Source organism: Haliotis cracherodii, unplaced genomic scaffold, assembly GCF_022045235.1.
Source record: "Haliotis cracherodii isolate W230 unplaced genomic scaffold, xgHalCrac1.p SCAF_15, whole genome shotgun sequence".
Classification (NCBI taxonomy): domain Eukaryota; kingdom Metazoa; phylum Mollusca; class Gastropoda; order Lepetellida; family Haliotidae; genus Haliotis; species Haliotis cracherodii.
Genome location: NW_027266270.1, coordinates 16,299,441 through 16,312,220, shown reverse-complemented (window position 1 = coordinate 16,312,220; position 12,780 = coordinate 16,299,441). Strand labels below are relative to the sequence as shown.

The 12,780-nt window shown below is 40.4% G+C and overlaps 1 protein-coding gene across 1 annotated transcript in view; it reads right to left on the bottom strand.

Annotated features, from left to right (window-relative positions):
- LOC139462323 (leucine-rich repeat- and IQ domain-containing protein 1-like) overlaps positions 1 to 6,000 on the bottom strand; it is a 32,309-nt gene extending 26,309 nt beyond the window's left edge. Inside the window, exons 1-3 of the mRNA XM_071243959.1 lie at positions 5,928 to 6,000; positions 4,414 to 4,570; positions 226 to 276 (exon numbers count right to left, since the gene is read on the bottom strand). Of these exons, the coding sequence (XP_071100060.1) occupies positions 226 to 276; positions 4,414 to 4,570; positions 5,928 to 5,962 (243 nt within the window). The 5' untranslated portion in view covers positions 5,963 to 6,000. The remainder of the gene's footprint in view (positions 1 to 225; positions 277 to 4,413; positions 4,571 to 5,927) is intronic.
- Positions 6,001 to 12,780: the final 6,780 nt, after the last annotated feature.

The following is a 12,780-nucleotide window of genomic DNA, read 5'->3' as shown; positions in this document are numbered from 1 at the left end:
AATCGGCCAGATTAAAAAATAAGTTTCTTATATCGGTCAGTTTGTTATAACCATGTTATAAACTTAGTTTACTCTATATCAATTTCTAAACATGCTTCAGGGAGGTTGGTGGACATGGTTTAGGTTGTGTTGGAAGCATATTTGCATAGTTCTAATACAGTGAAGTGTGTGTAACTAAATGTAGTTTGATGATAATACAAATACTGCAACAAAACATGGTCCTACCTCTGATAACATTTCTGCATGTGGGCCTGCATGACTAGCACTGTCAATGTTCTGAAGTTAGAAATAATATCACAGGGTTAAAGTCTACCCCCTCTACAACAGGAGTAATTGGGGTGGGAGAAACACCTCAGAAATTAGAATTTGCCCATGTTAAAGATGTCTGCTAGTCGAGTATTAATTTTTTAAGAAAAGGAAACAGTTCATATTTAAAAAAACTACTGTCCAAATGAAGAAAGGATATTGCGAAAGGCATACTTACGCACTATTGTGCCAAATTCACAGTTTTGTATGACATGTATACATGCTAGTATTAACTTTTCAACACAGTGACACGGATAAAACTTTTGTCTATAACAAAAATTATGATATCCATGATCTTCCCAAGGCAAGGGAGATAACTGACAAGAAAAGTCCAGTTTCCACCCTTGCCGAACTTAGCTGCAATTATGGACTAGCAAGTTTATGCATAGTCCAATCAAAATCGCGTAATAAAATCGACATCAGGTTATTAAACCACAGTGCTGATTTCATTTGATTGCATGACTTGAAAAGCTTGTGCACAGCCAACTTGGCATTAAGAGAGATTTTCCAAATCTTTTCATGTTTTTAATCAAGGTGTTCAAGTGATTTTGATCACTTCGCAAAGTAAGATCCATTTTATTTCTATATAGATTTTGATATCAATCAGATTGTCCTGACTGGGGGCCGCAATTTTGTTTGAAGGAATTGCAACTGATATGATATGATATCTGATTGGTCAACAGGATGGGCACAGAAGGGACAGCTACTGGTGGCGCTACGATCGAGCCCAGTAAAATCCAGCCTAGTTCTGCTTGGGTAGAAACCGGACTTAAAAGTGAGTCAACCTCCTTGCCTCGGGAAAGATGACTATCCATACATTGTGCCCTATTTCTTTAATTTTTTTTATAAAAATGTGCACAATTTTTTAATTTTCTTCATTTTCTTGGGAAGATTGCAACATTCCACTGGTAGCGTCTTTAGGTGCCATGACATCATGCAAAGACGTTACATTGCAGTTCTGTCATAGTTTAAAGAACGCTGCAGCACTACTATCAGGCTTTGTCATTATAAAGCAATGTGACACATGTTGAAATGTGAGAATTAATTACCAAATCTTACCAGCAGACATCCTTAAGAATAATGTTTTTAGTCGCAATAGGTAGAATGAATCGTCCTATGAAAAGGAGAGTTAGGTGGTGCTACTGACTACGTCAGAATGACTCCACTATGACATACTAGTAGTCCATGTAGGCCCATGTGATAATATAAAACGTTCATGAACATTCTCAAATAAACAGTAACGATTTAAAATTAGGAAACTGATTTTTTTAACTCTTTCGACATCATTTCTTTGTCATCTTTTTCTGAATGTACACCCCCTTGTATTCTTGTATCAGCAGCAAGGTGGAACATGTGAAGAACATGGCGCAAATATACTTCCAACATCTACATCTTCATGTGACTGTTTGTTTTTTGTTTACTGTTTAGTTTGTTTGTTTGTTTGTTGTTTAACGCCGCACTCAGCAATATCTCAGCTATATACCAGTGGTCTGTAAATAATCGAGTCTGGACTAGACAATCCAGTGATTGACATCATAAGCATCAATCCATGCAATTGGGATACAATGACATTCATCAACCAAGTCAGCGAGCCTGACCACCCAAACCTGTTAGTCGCCTCTTACGACAAGCATAGTCGCTTTTTACGGCAAGCATGGGTTGCTGTTGGCCTATTCTAACCTGGATCTTCACAGGTCTGTTGTTTAATGACACACATGGAAATAAAATGTAAATAATCAAGTCTGGACCAACCAATCCTATGATTGATATTATGAACAACAATTCATGCCACCAGGGTACAATGACACGCAATCAACCAAGTCTGACCACCTGATCCATTATGTCGTCTCTTACAACAAGCATAGGCTGCTGGAGCCAACTCTGCACATAAAATTGTGGCATCTAAGATGAGTGGGTCACCATAACCAATGTACAACCAAAAGCAGTGTTTGAAATAATTTTAAAACTCAACAAGACAGTCAGGCAGGGGACCCATCTTCAAAGTTACCTGTCCACATTCAGACATTATAAATATTGAAAAATCATGAAAAATAGGAGATAAAGCATGTCTTGATTCAGTTGAGATAATGCAAACAATTACTTGAGAATCTACAAGGTGAGGTGAGGTGAAATGGGGTTTAACGTTGCGTCCAAGATTATTGCACTTATATAGCGACGTGCATTCACGTGTATGTGTGTGTGGCTGCTTGTAAACAAATACATTACTGTCCCTGGAGTGTGTGAGTATTTCATTGATATCAATGTATCTGTGGGCTGTGAGGCTGACTACCTCTGTTGTGAATGGCAACATCCTTGCTTCTGCAGAGCTCCAGATAAGCTTTTGGTGTTGTGGGTATTTTACCCATGCATTTAAAAATCATTGGGTATCAGTAATTCTATCTGGGTATTCAAATTTCTGTTACCCACTTGTTTTTACACATGTGGGTATTTAAGTTAAATATTTAAAAACATTATTCATCTAGGCCCTTCAAACTGGTTTCGTGGGTTCGAGAGCTTTATAGCCTAAAAAATACCACGGTACTTCCACAAGAAAGTGTGATGGCAAATGATCATGATGTAACTGTCATCGTGGAGTTCGGCAAGGTTGACGGAATGCCCGTTCATAATTTCAAAATAAGTTGCTGATTTGCTAATCGAATATGCAGGGTTACTCCACAATATTTTGATGTAATATTCGTTGCAAATTTGATTCGCTTGGATTTTATTTTACTGCGTATTTCTGCATTTCTGATGCATATTTTACGCAGATACGCAGCTTATCTGGAGCTCTGTTCTGTAGCATAGCAGTGTCTAGGGTAGACAGTATTTCAGTGATGTCTGTCAGCTTCGATGGGATGAAATGCTAGAGCATGGATTTGGTGCTGACAGATCAAGGATCTGTGTGAATCCAGGGTTCAAACCCTAACTAGCAGCTGCTGGCCACTTATGAACCCCATTCTTCCCCAACAAAAAAAAGACAACGGTTGAAATGCCAGTGTATACATGTTGTTGTGTGGCTTGACATAATGTTCATGTGGTTGGTTGTAAGAAGCAGTCAGTTAATGGATCAGGCACTTATAAACTTGGAAAGACAAGTACAAAAGAGACACTGACCAGCTTGGTGGGAGACAGGGAGAGGGGAGCCACTGACCAGCTTGGTGGGAGATAGGGAGACACTGACCAGCTTGGTGGGAGACAGGAAGCCACTGACCAGCTTGGTGGGAGATAGGGAGAGGGAGACACTGACCAGCTTGGTGGGAGACAGGGAGAGGGGAGACACTGACCAGCTTGGTGGGAGACAGGGTGAGGGGAGACACTGACCAGCTTGGTGGGAGATAGGGAGAGGGGAGACACTGACCAGCTTGGTGGGAGACAGGGAGAGGGGAGACACTGACCAGCTTGGTGGAAGACAGGGAGAGGGGAGACACTGACCAGCTTGGTGGAAGACAGGGAGAGGGGAGACACTGACCAGCTTGGTGGAAGACAGGGAGAGGGGAGACACTGACCAGCTTGGTGGAAGACAGGGAGAGGGGAGACACTGACCAGCTTGGTGGGAGACAGGGTGAGGGGAGACACTGACCAGCTTGGTGGGAGATAGGGAGAGGGGAGACACTGACCAGCTTGGTGGAAGACAGGGAGAGGGGAGACACTGACCAGCTTGGTGGAAGACAGGGAGAGGGGAGACACTGACCAGCTTGGTGGAAGACAGGGAGAGGGGAGACACTGACCAGCTTGGTGGGAGATAGGGAGAGGGGAGACACTGACCAGCTTGCCGGAAGACAGGGTGAGGGGAGACACTGACCAGCTTGGTGGGAGATAGGGAGAGGGGAGACACTGACCAGCTTGGTGGGAGACAGGGAGAGGGGAGACACTGACCAGCTTGGTGGAAGACAGGGAGAGGGGAGACACTGACCAGCTTGGTGGGAGATAGGGAGAGGGGAGACACTGACCAGCTTGCCGGAAGACAGGGAGACACTGACCAGCTTGGTGGGAGACAGACACACTGAGCTGCGGACAAGTTGGATATTGTGTCTACCCCTGACATCTTGGTGGACGCAGAAAGAGGGCAGACAGGAAGAAAGGAGACAAATAATGCGAGACACTAACCAGCTTTGTTGGAGACAGGTACTGCTCTAGGAGATAGTCGGACTCCTCCAGACTGACCGGCTCCGGGTTGGTCCGAGACTCCTCCATCTGAGTGATGTGCACACCTCGAGCCAACCCAGACCTTGGACGCTCATAGTTGGGATCCATGTTTGGTATTCTGGAACAATGGGAGGGAGACCTTTAATTTCAATGTGACCTCATTTATGTACAGGTCTACTCGAGACAAAGTGTGTACCTACATAACAGGGTATATTACATGAGACCTTACAGTTCTGGTGTACACTCAGAAAATCAACACATTTTTGCCCAACTTCTGTAGTTGGTGTTGAATCAATTCCAAAGAGTTATATCACGGCTTGTCATCTTCACGTGGGAGGAAACCCCAAAGTGATGCAGGTTTTAGACGTTTACCACTTCGGGGAAACCCAAGAGCACGGGTATGGTGCTGACAAGCCTAGAAACATAATCGGGGCGAACCGGGATTCGAAGCCACAATTATAGGTTTCTGGCGTGTCCAAGGGACGCAACTCTGCATGGCAAACTCTGACGCCTTAGTCAACTGGGCCACCCCTCGTATTTGGATGATGTTTGATATCATCAGAGCTCCTTGTTGACCCACCAGCGTGAGAAGCTAACATGTTTAGTCCACTAGTCCTTATAATTATAACATAAAGCAAAACCCTTAAAAATGGCAAATTCCTACTAGTCCCAATGATACCTTAACAACTTGAAAACTTTAAATTTTAAAGTTGTGGAAACCATATTCAAATGGCTGACAAGCCTTTTTTCCCTTACAACTGCAAGATTTGGACTTCTGACATGTTCAAGGAGATGAGCATGACTAAAATAAGTGAAAAAGGCAGATTTTGAAAAAGTACTATGTATGAGCAAGTCTGTGAGCCAAGATGAATTACTTTTACTACGTTCGTAATGTTTGTATGTATCATCTTCAATGAAAATCTGCTTGTGTCAAAGAGTAGCTCATGTACAAATATTAACAATGCATCATGAAACCTCTACAATGTGCCTTTTAGACATACTGTATCCTCACCCATGCATTTAGCATTGTTTATTGTTGTCCTAAACATGCAATTTTTGAAAGAAATAAGTTTAGATGTCATTCACATATCTGATGATCTTCATAAGAATACTGCCGTGAAGATCCGGGGTAGAATAGGTCTTCAGCAACCCATGCTTGTCGTAAGAAGTGGTTTATGGTATCGGGTGGTCAGACTCGCTGACTTGGTTGATGCACATCATCATATCACAATTGCGTGGATCGATGCTCATAATGTCAATCACTGGATTGTCTGGTCCAGGCTCGATTATTTACACACCATCTTCATATAGCTGTAATATTGCTGAGTGCGGAATTAAACAACAAACAAACAAACAAATCATAACAACTACCCATGTATACGATAACAAATGCCCTGATCCTACCTTGTCCTCAGTAAAATACATAAGACCTCTTGACATCAAGTGACATTACTTCTAACTGGGGCCAATCTCACCTGGTAAGGTGTGCAGCATTCTGGGCTACGGCCATTTGCCTGACAGCACCTTCTACAGATCACAACGCTCCACAGGACCCTGCAAGAGGAAACACAAAAATGAAACATATTTGTCCAGTGGCCTGTACAAGAACACATTCATCATAGTGAGACCATGCACGAGCTCATCCAAGTTTAATGGTAACCGATATCCTACGCTGCCTGAATCTACTTACTGTCTATCATTTGAGGTCACTCAAGTCATGTCAGTCATCATGTTTCTCTGATTGAATCAAGTTATGGATAAATCAATCTCAGCACGACTATCTCTGTGTTATACATGTATAAGGAGAGTCTTGACAGCCACAGACATCAGATTGCTTTGAAGAAAATAGACCCTAGTCATCAATCTTAAGAAACAAAAGCCAATGCTTGTCTTACTCGAAATGGTTTAATCAATACTTCAAATTTACTTGTTCATGGTCTTTCCTTGACCTAAAAGGAATTAAAAATTAAAGGAAATTTGGTTTGTACCCTTCAGATATATCAAAAGACATTTTCAATTCAATAGAATAGACTCAATCCTTTTTTTCATTAAGTTCCCTGCAACTGACCATCAGTGTTTGACACAATTGTTTGTTTGTTGTTTAACGCCTCACTCAGCAATTATCCTGTAAATAATCAAGGATGGACCAGACTATCCTGTGATTGACATCATGAGCATCGATCCACACAATTAAGATATGATGATGTGCATCAACCAAGTCAGCGAGTCTGACCACCCGATCCATAGTCGCCTCTTACGACAAGCATAGTCACCTTTTACGACAAGCATAGTCAGCTTTAACAGCAAGCATAGGTTGCTGAAGACCTATTCTACCCCAGATCTTCACAGGTCAAAAGGAATGTAGCTCATGGAGAAATGACATTTGCCAGGGGTGAAAGATGGATTAAAAGTGTGAGTATTGTTCTTGTGGCACACTTAAATGTCAAAGGACACTTCTAAACATCTTTATGAGAGGCACACTTGACAGAAAATACATTTCCATCCTTGAACACTGACCTTTACACAATCCCGACCATCTAAAGCTCCTCACATAGCATGAATATTAAGCTAGAAAATCTTTAAAACAAGAATTAAACCAGTCCTTGCCTCACAGTAATGGAGATATATTCAAATGCTAGCTTACCCAGGTTTATATAAGATCTACTTATCTTCAATAATTACTTACGTTAGGTGTCACTTAAACTTAAGAATTAAGAACAGATTTATGACAAGAACTATCACGTCTCTGAAATAAAAACATGTAAGTTTGATCCAGAAATCAATTCATATTTCATTATCAACCAAAAGCTAAATGTCATTACTAAACAGTCAACTAAGGAAACATACTCCTCATACTAAGAGAGTGATAACTTCAAAACACACAACATCAAATATTGCTGTCCTTGCTATAATTTTTACTCAACTGCCCACTAAAAGGCCAATGTTTGCAAAGGTCAAAGTATCATAATGAAATAAGAAGAATGGTAAGTGGCCTGACGGTTGTGATGATGTTAAAGGGAGGTAGCATCTGGTTATTTGGCAGTCCCCGCAACATGGATACAAGTACCTCATAAAACCTGGTCTTCTAGTTGTGGGACAATACACAGATGTATTGTTTGATAAGCATGACAGGAGCAGTCAACATTCGCCACCACAAGCCATCAATCAGCAGAGATCAAGGCTATTTCATCCCATCCGCCAACTATGAACTCCTCAAGCAATAATCACTTATCCTGTTTAATTGGCTTCATGACCCATTGGCTTCCACCTATGTATTCTCTGTCCATCGGGTTGTGACAGTATTATCCTTCTGTTGTCAACACTTACACATGTTTTCCTACTCATGTTAGTCTGTCTTACAGACCCTGATACAAATATATATCAAATACAGCCCATGCAAGTCTATAATGTTTGGCAAGTCTAGATTACTGCAGTATCTGAAAATGAAGAGAGTCACTGGGCTCCCTTTTATTATATTTTTATGAAGATAACTGAACAACTGTTTTTTCTGTACGAAATGTTCATTTCAGAGACTAGATGTTAGTCTACACTCATGTATGCAATTATTGTTACTGTTAATCCTCCACCTATGTATATTCTGTACAATGTCCCTCATTCAGTCTTGATTGACAACGGTAAAAGGATCTATACCATAACGCAGCGTTAGAAATTGGCACTAGTCCTGTAGTCCTTACCAATTTGCCCAATAGTAAAGGTATCCTAAGGACTAGTAGAAATTGATCCATTTTAGGGGTTTTCCTCCATGTTATCATTGTAAGGACTAGTTGACAAAAACTGTTAGTTTCTAACCCTGAAACGTCGCTTTTTACAGAATTAAAGAAGTTTGTTATCCATAAAATTGTGTCTACTTTGCAATACACTGACACATATCACGTCACACACTACGTAAAGAATATTGATTTTAACCTTAAGTGTTTGCTTCAATAACTGTTTCACCAAACACTAATTAGAAGTGAAAACTGTAAATTGTCAGTGTGCCAGGTATTAAGCCATCCTGTCTGTGGAAGCGATGGGTTACGCACCACAGGTAAGAGCACAAGCAAGTATGTGTATCGTGATACGTATCGGATCGTGAGCAAGGTATCGTGATATGTACCGGAGCGCACCGTTGGTGTATCGCCCCATCCCCGCCATATAAAAATATGTCTCCTAGACACAGATTTACTGGATCTATCTTATTTGAGTCGAGGTTCAAAATAATAACTTTTTTGGTGGTCCAAGGCATGAACATGAGATCCCAGATAGGCAACATGTGGAATGCTTTGCTTGATTCCCATGAATTTTATTGATGTCATATTATTGTACATGCTCCTAGGCCTAGTACAGATAGGGATGTCAGGGTTAGACTGAAGAAAATCTACCATTGACATCCTGAAGTTTGAGAGTTTTAATATTTATTACTAGGAATGATTGTCAGTTATATATAACAAGAGTCATCAGAATATGACAAATCTACCCCACCCCAACAAACTCGAAAGAACCAATCATCTGACTGTTTACCCGATCCCGTTAGTCGCCTCTTACGACAAGCATAGTCGACTTTTACGGCAAGCATGGGTTGCTGAAGACCTATTCTAACCCGGATCTTCACAGGTCGAGTCATCAGAAGAAGACAAATCACCCAGTCCCCACAAATTTTGAAAGAAGAAATCATCTGACAGTTACTTTAAGTCCAACTTGATGAGAGAATTTCTATCTAATCTGTCTGTCCATATACAAGAGTAGTTATTGAGCTATCAAAACAATACCATGGAACTGGGATTCTGAAATTTCTCTGTCAGGTACACACCACTATGAACAGAGTCAAATTCAAACTTGTTACCATGGAAACAGGAAAAATATTTTTTTATATAAAATTACTAAATAGCAAAAGGCACCACTTCAGCACCTGGTGAATACTTGTACCAAAAAAATGTTGAAAAGTTTTTTAGTTCTGCTCTGGCAACGACACCTACCTCCGTTTCAGCTGCCTAACTTGTTTCCATGGAAACAGGGAAAAATCAATTTTGAAAAATTCCTAAATAGCAGTGAGTGAGTGAGTATGGTTTTACAGCGTTTTTAGCAATATTCCAGCAATATCACGGCAGGGGACACCAGAAATTGGCTTCATACATTGTAGCCATGTAGGGAATTGAACCTGGGTATTCGGCATGAGTGAGTTGGGTTTAATGCCTCTTTTAACAGTATTACAGTTATATCGCAGCGTGTCAGCTTAATGTGGGAGGAAAGCTCCAAGTGAGGGTTTTCGGCATGACGAGCGAACGCTTTAACCACTAGGCTACCCGACCGCCCTAAAAAGCAAATGTCACCACTTCAGCCCTTGGTTAATACATGTACCAGGTTTGGATGGAAAGTCTTTCACGGTTTCAAGTTGTGTTCCGGAAACAACACCTACCCTTCCCCACTTTTGAGTCTAAGTACAAATTGTTTCCATGGAAATGAAGAAAAATAAAAATGCCCAAAATCTGTAAATAGCAAAAGGCACCACTTCAGGATCTGTTTGATATATTTGACAATTTTCGTTGAAAGTTATTGAACGGTTTTCAAATTGTGCTCTGAAAACGAAAAGATTACAGCAGTCAGAAGGAATTTTTATAAATTAAACAGTGTTAGAAATTGGCAGTAGTCCTGTAGTCCGTGCCAAACTGCCCAATAGTTAAGGTATCATAAGGACGAGTAGAAATTTGCAATTTTTCAGGGTTTTGAGCAGCTAAACATTATCATTATAAGGACTAGTGGACTAAATGTGTTAGTTTCTAGCACTGTTAAATGATTAAAACAACCACACATTTTCTGTGTCCCACAAGAATCTGAATGATGTAAATTAACTGCATCTATTCTCAGTTTGTTGGAGTATAGGATGCTATGTTTTGTGTGTAGCGAAACCCTGACCAGTGTCGATGTTATAATTTACATCAATTTAGAAGTACTAGTAATTGATTTCTGCAGGGGCAACGTCTCACTTTCACACAGTCTAGAACAAAACAGAAAATGGGAAACGGTGCATAAGGCAGTGATAGAAACTAACAGTTTTGGCCCACTAGTCCTTATAATGATAACATATAGGAAAACCCTTAAAATGGGCAAATTTCTACTGTTCCTTATTATACCTTAACTATTGGCAGTTTGGCAAGGACTACAGGACTAGTGCCAATTTCTAACGTTGCATGAAGCATATTGACTTTCAGCCAGGTGTGCTAAACTATTTAATTTATTCCATCTACTAAACAAGGTAATGACTTTGTGCATTATTCACTGCAGTAAAGTTCATTCAAATCAATCAATAAATAAATACAGATAAGCAAACGGAAAAGGTTACACTTGGCAATTACAGACGTTATTGTTAAACTATTTGGTACTCACATTCCGATGCCGACAATCCAAAATTAATTGGGTAATGGAGATTCAATTTACGTATTTAAAGCAGATACACAGCTTACTATTTGGAGCATGGCTTTCCCCAACAGCTTATGAAACAATTCATACATCTTGGGTTGCATATTTCAGATAGTATCAGGAATGTAACTGGTACATATTGAAAATTGATATGATAATGCCAATCATTATGAAGCTATCCTGAAAATACTTTGTTGGGCAAAGAAACGAGTTATCAGAAAGTTTAGTTTGGTTTGTTGTTTTACGCCGCACTTAGCAAAATTCCAGCTTTATGACGACAGTCTGTAAATGATCAAGTTTGGACCAGGCAATCCAGTGACTGACGTCATAAGCATAGATCCAAGCAATTGGGATCGATGACATGCTCCAACCAGGTCAGAGAGCCTGACCACCCGATCCCGTTAGTCGCCTCTTACGACAAGTATAGTCGCCTTTTACGGCAAGCATGGGTTGCTGAAGACCTATGCTAACCCGGATCTTCACAGGTCGAGTCATCAGAAGAAGACAAATCACCCAGTCCCCACAAATTTTGAAAGAAGAAATCATCTGACAGTTACTTTAGGTCCAACTTGATGAGAGAATTTCTATCTAATCTGTCTGTCCATATACAAGAGTAGTTATTGAGCTATCAAAACAATACAATGGAATTAGGATTCGCAACTTTGAAGTATCTATGTCAAGTACACACCACTATGAACAGAATCAAAATCAAAGCATTCCTGAAAAGCTTACCAGGTTTGGAGGAAAAATCTTTCACAGTTTTCAAGTTGTGCTTCTGTAATGACACCTACTCCTCCCTTTTGAAACCAAGTCCAAATTATTTCCAAGGAAATCGAGAAAAATAAACATGCCAAAAATCTGCAAATAGCAAAATGCACCACTTCAGGATCTGTTTGATACATATACCATGTTTTATTGAAAAATATTGAACATTTTTCGTGTAAGGCTCCGGAAACATAATGATTACGGATGGACGGACAGACGAAGTATCGACTATATCCCACAGCATTATATGCCGGGGAGATAAAAAGCTACACTCAAGACAGGTTATCATGGAAACAGGAGAGAGATACGCCCACATCCTGCCACAAAGCTCCAATATTTATTGAAGAGTTATATTCTTCAGCTCTGGATTGTGGCATTGCAGCATCAGATTCTATGAGAAGGGTTTGCAACAAAATCACCAGCAGACCAATCACCACCATTTCCTGAATGTCCAAAAAATTCCAATCAGAAATCAGATGGTGCCAAATCTGGTGAATATGGAGTATGTTCAATGAGTTGAAAGCCAATGTCATTCAGTGCAGCTATGGCGACAACACATTTGTGCACATGTGCATTGTCCAGCCGGAACAACACATCCTTAGCGATGTTTAGCCTTGACATTCACAGAGAGCTGCCAGAGCAAATTTGCATAATACTGGTTATTAACGGTCTGACCTTCTGGAGGTAGTCCACCAGTAGGAATCCTTTGGAATCACGGAAAATCAATGCTGTCACCTTGCTAGCTGATTGAACAGACTTCGAAGGAGAAGAAGTTAAATAGCCCCGGGCTAGCAGGCTAGTGTTAATTTCTAATTTCTAGGGTTGATAGATCGTAAGGGGGATCCAAAGGCAAGGATAGAGTTCGGGTAATCTAATAGCCACTAAACAGGTACCTAACCCTAATTATCGTAAAGCTAGGATTGATAGATGATAAGGGGGATCCATGGGCAAGGATAGAGTTTGGGTAATCTAATAGCCACTAAACAGGTACCTAACCCTAATTATATTAACGGGGTGATTGATCATAAAGAGGATCCAATGGCTAAGGATAGAGTTTGGGGTAACCTACCCTAACACTGGCGACATTTAGATGTGTTCAGTGCCAATATAATATACCTAATAAATTGCACTGCTGTGCATAATGAT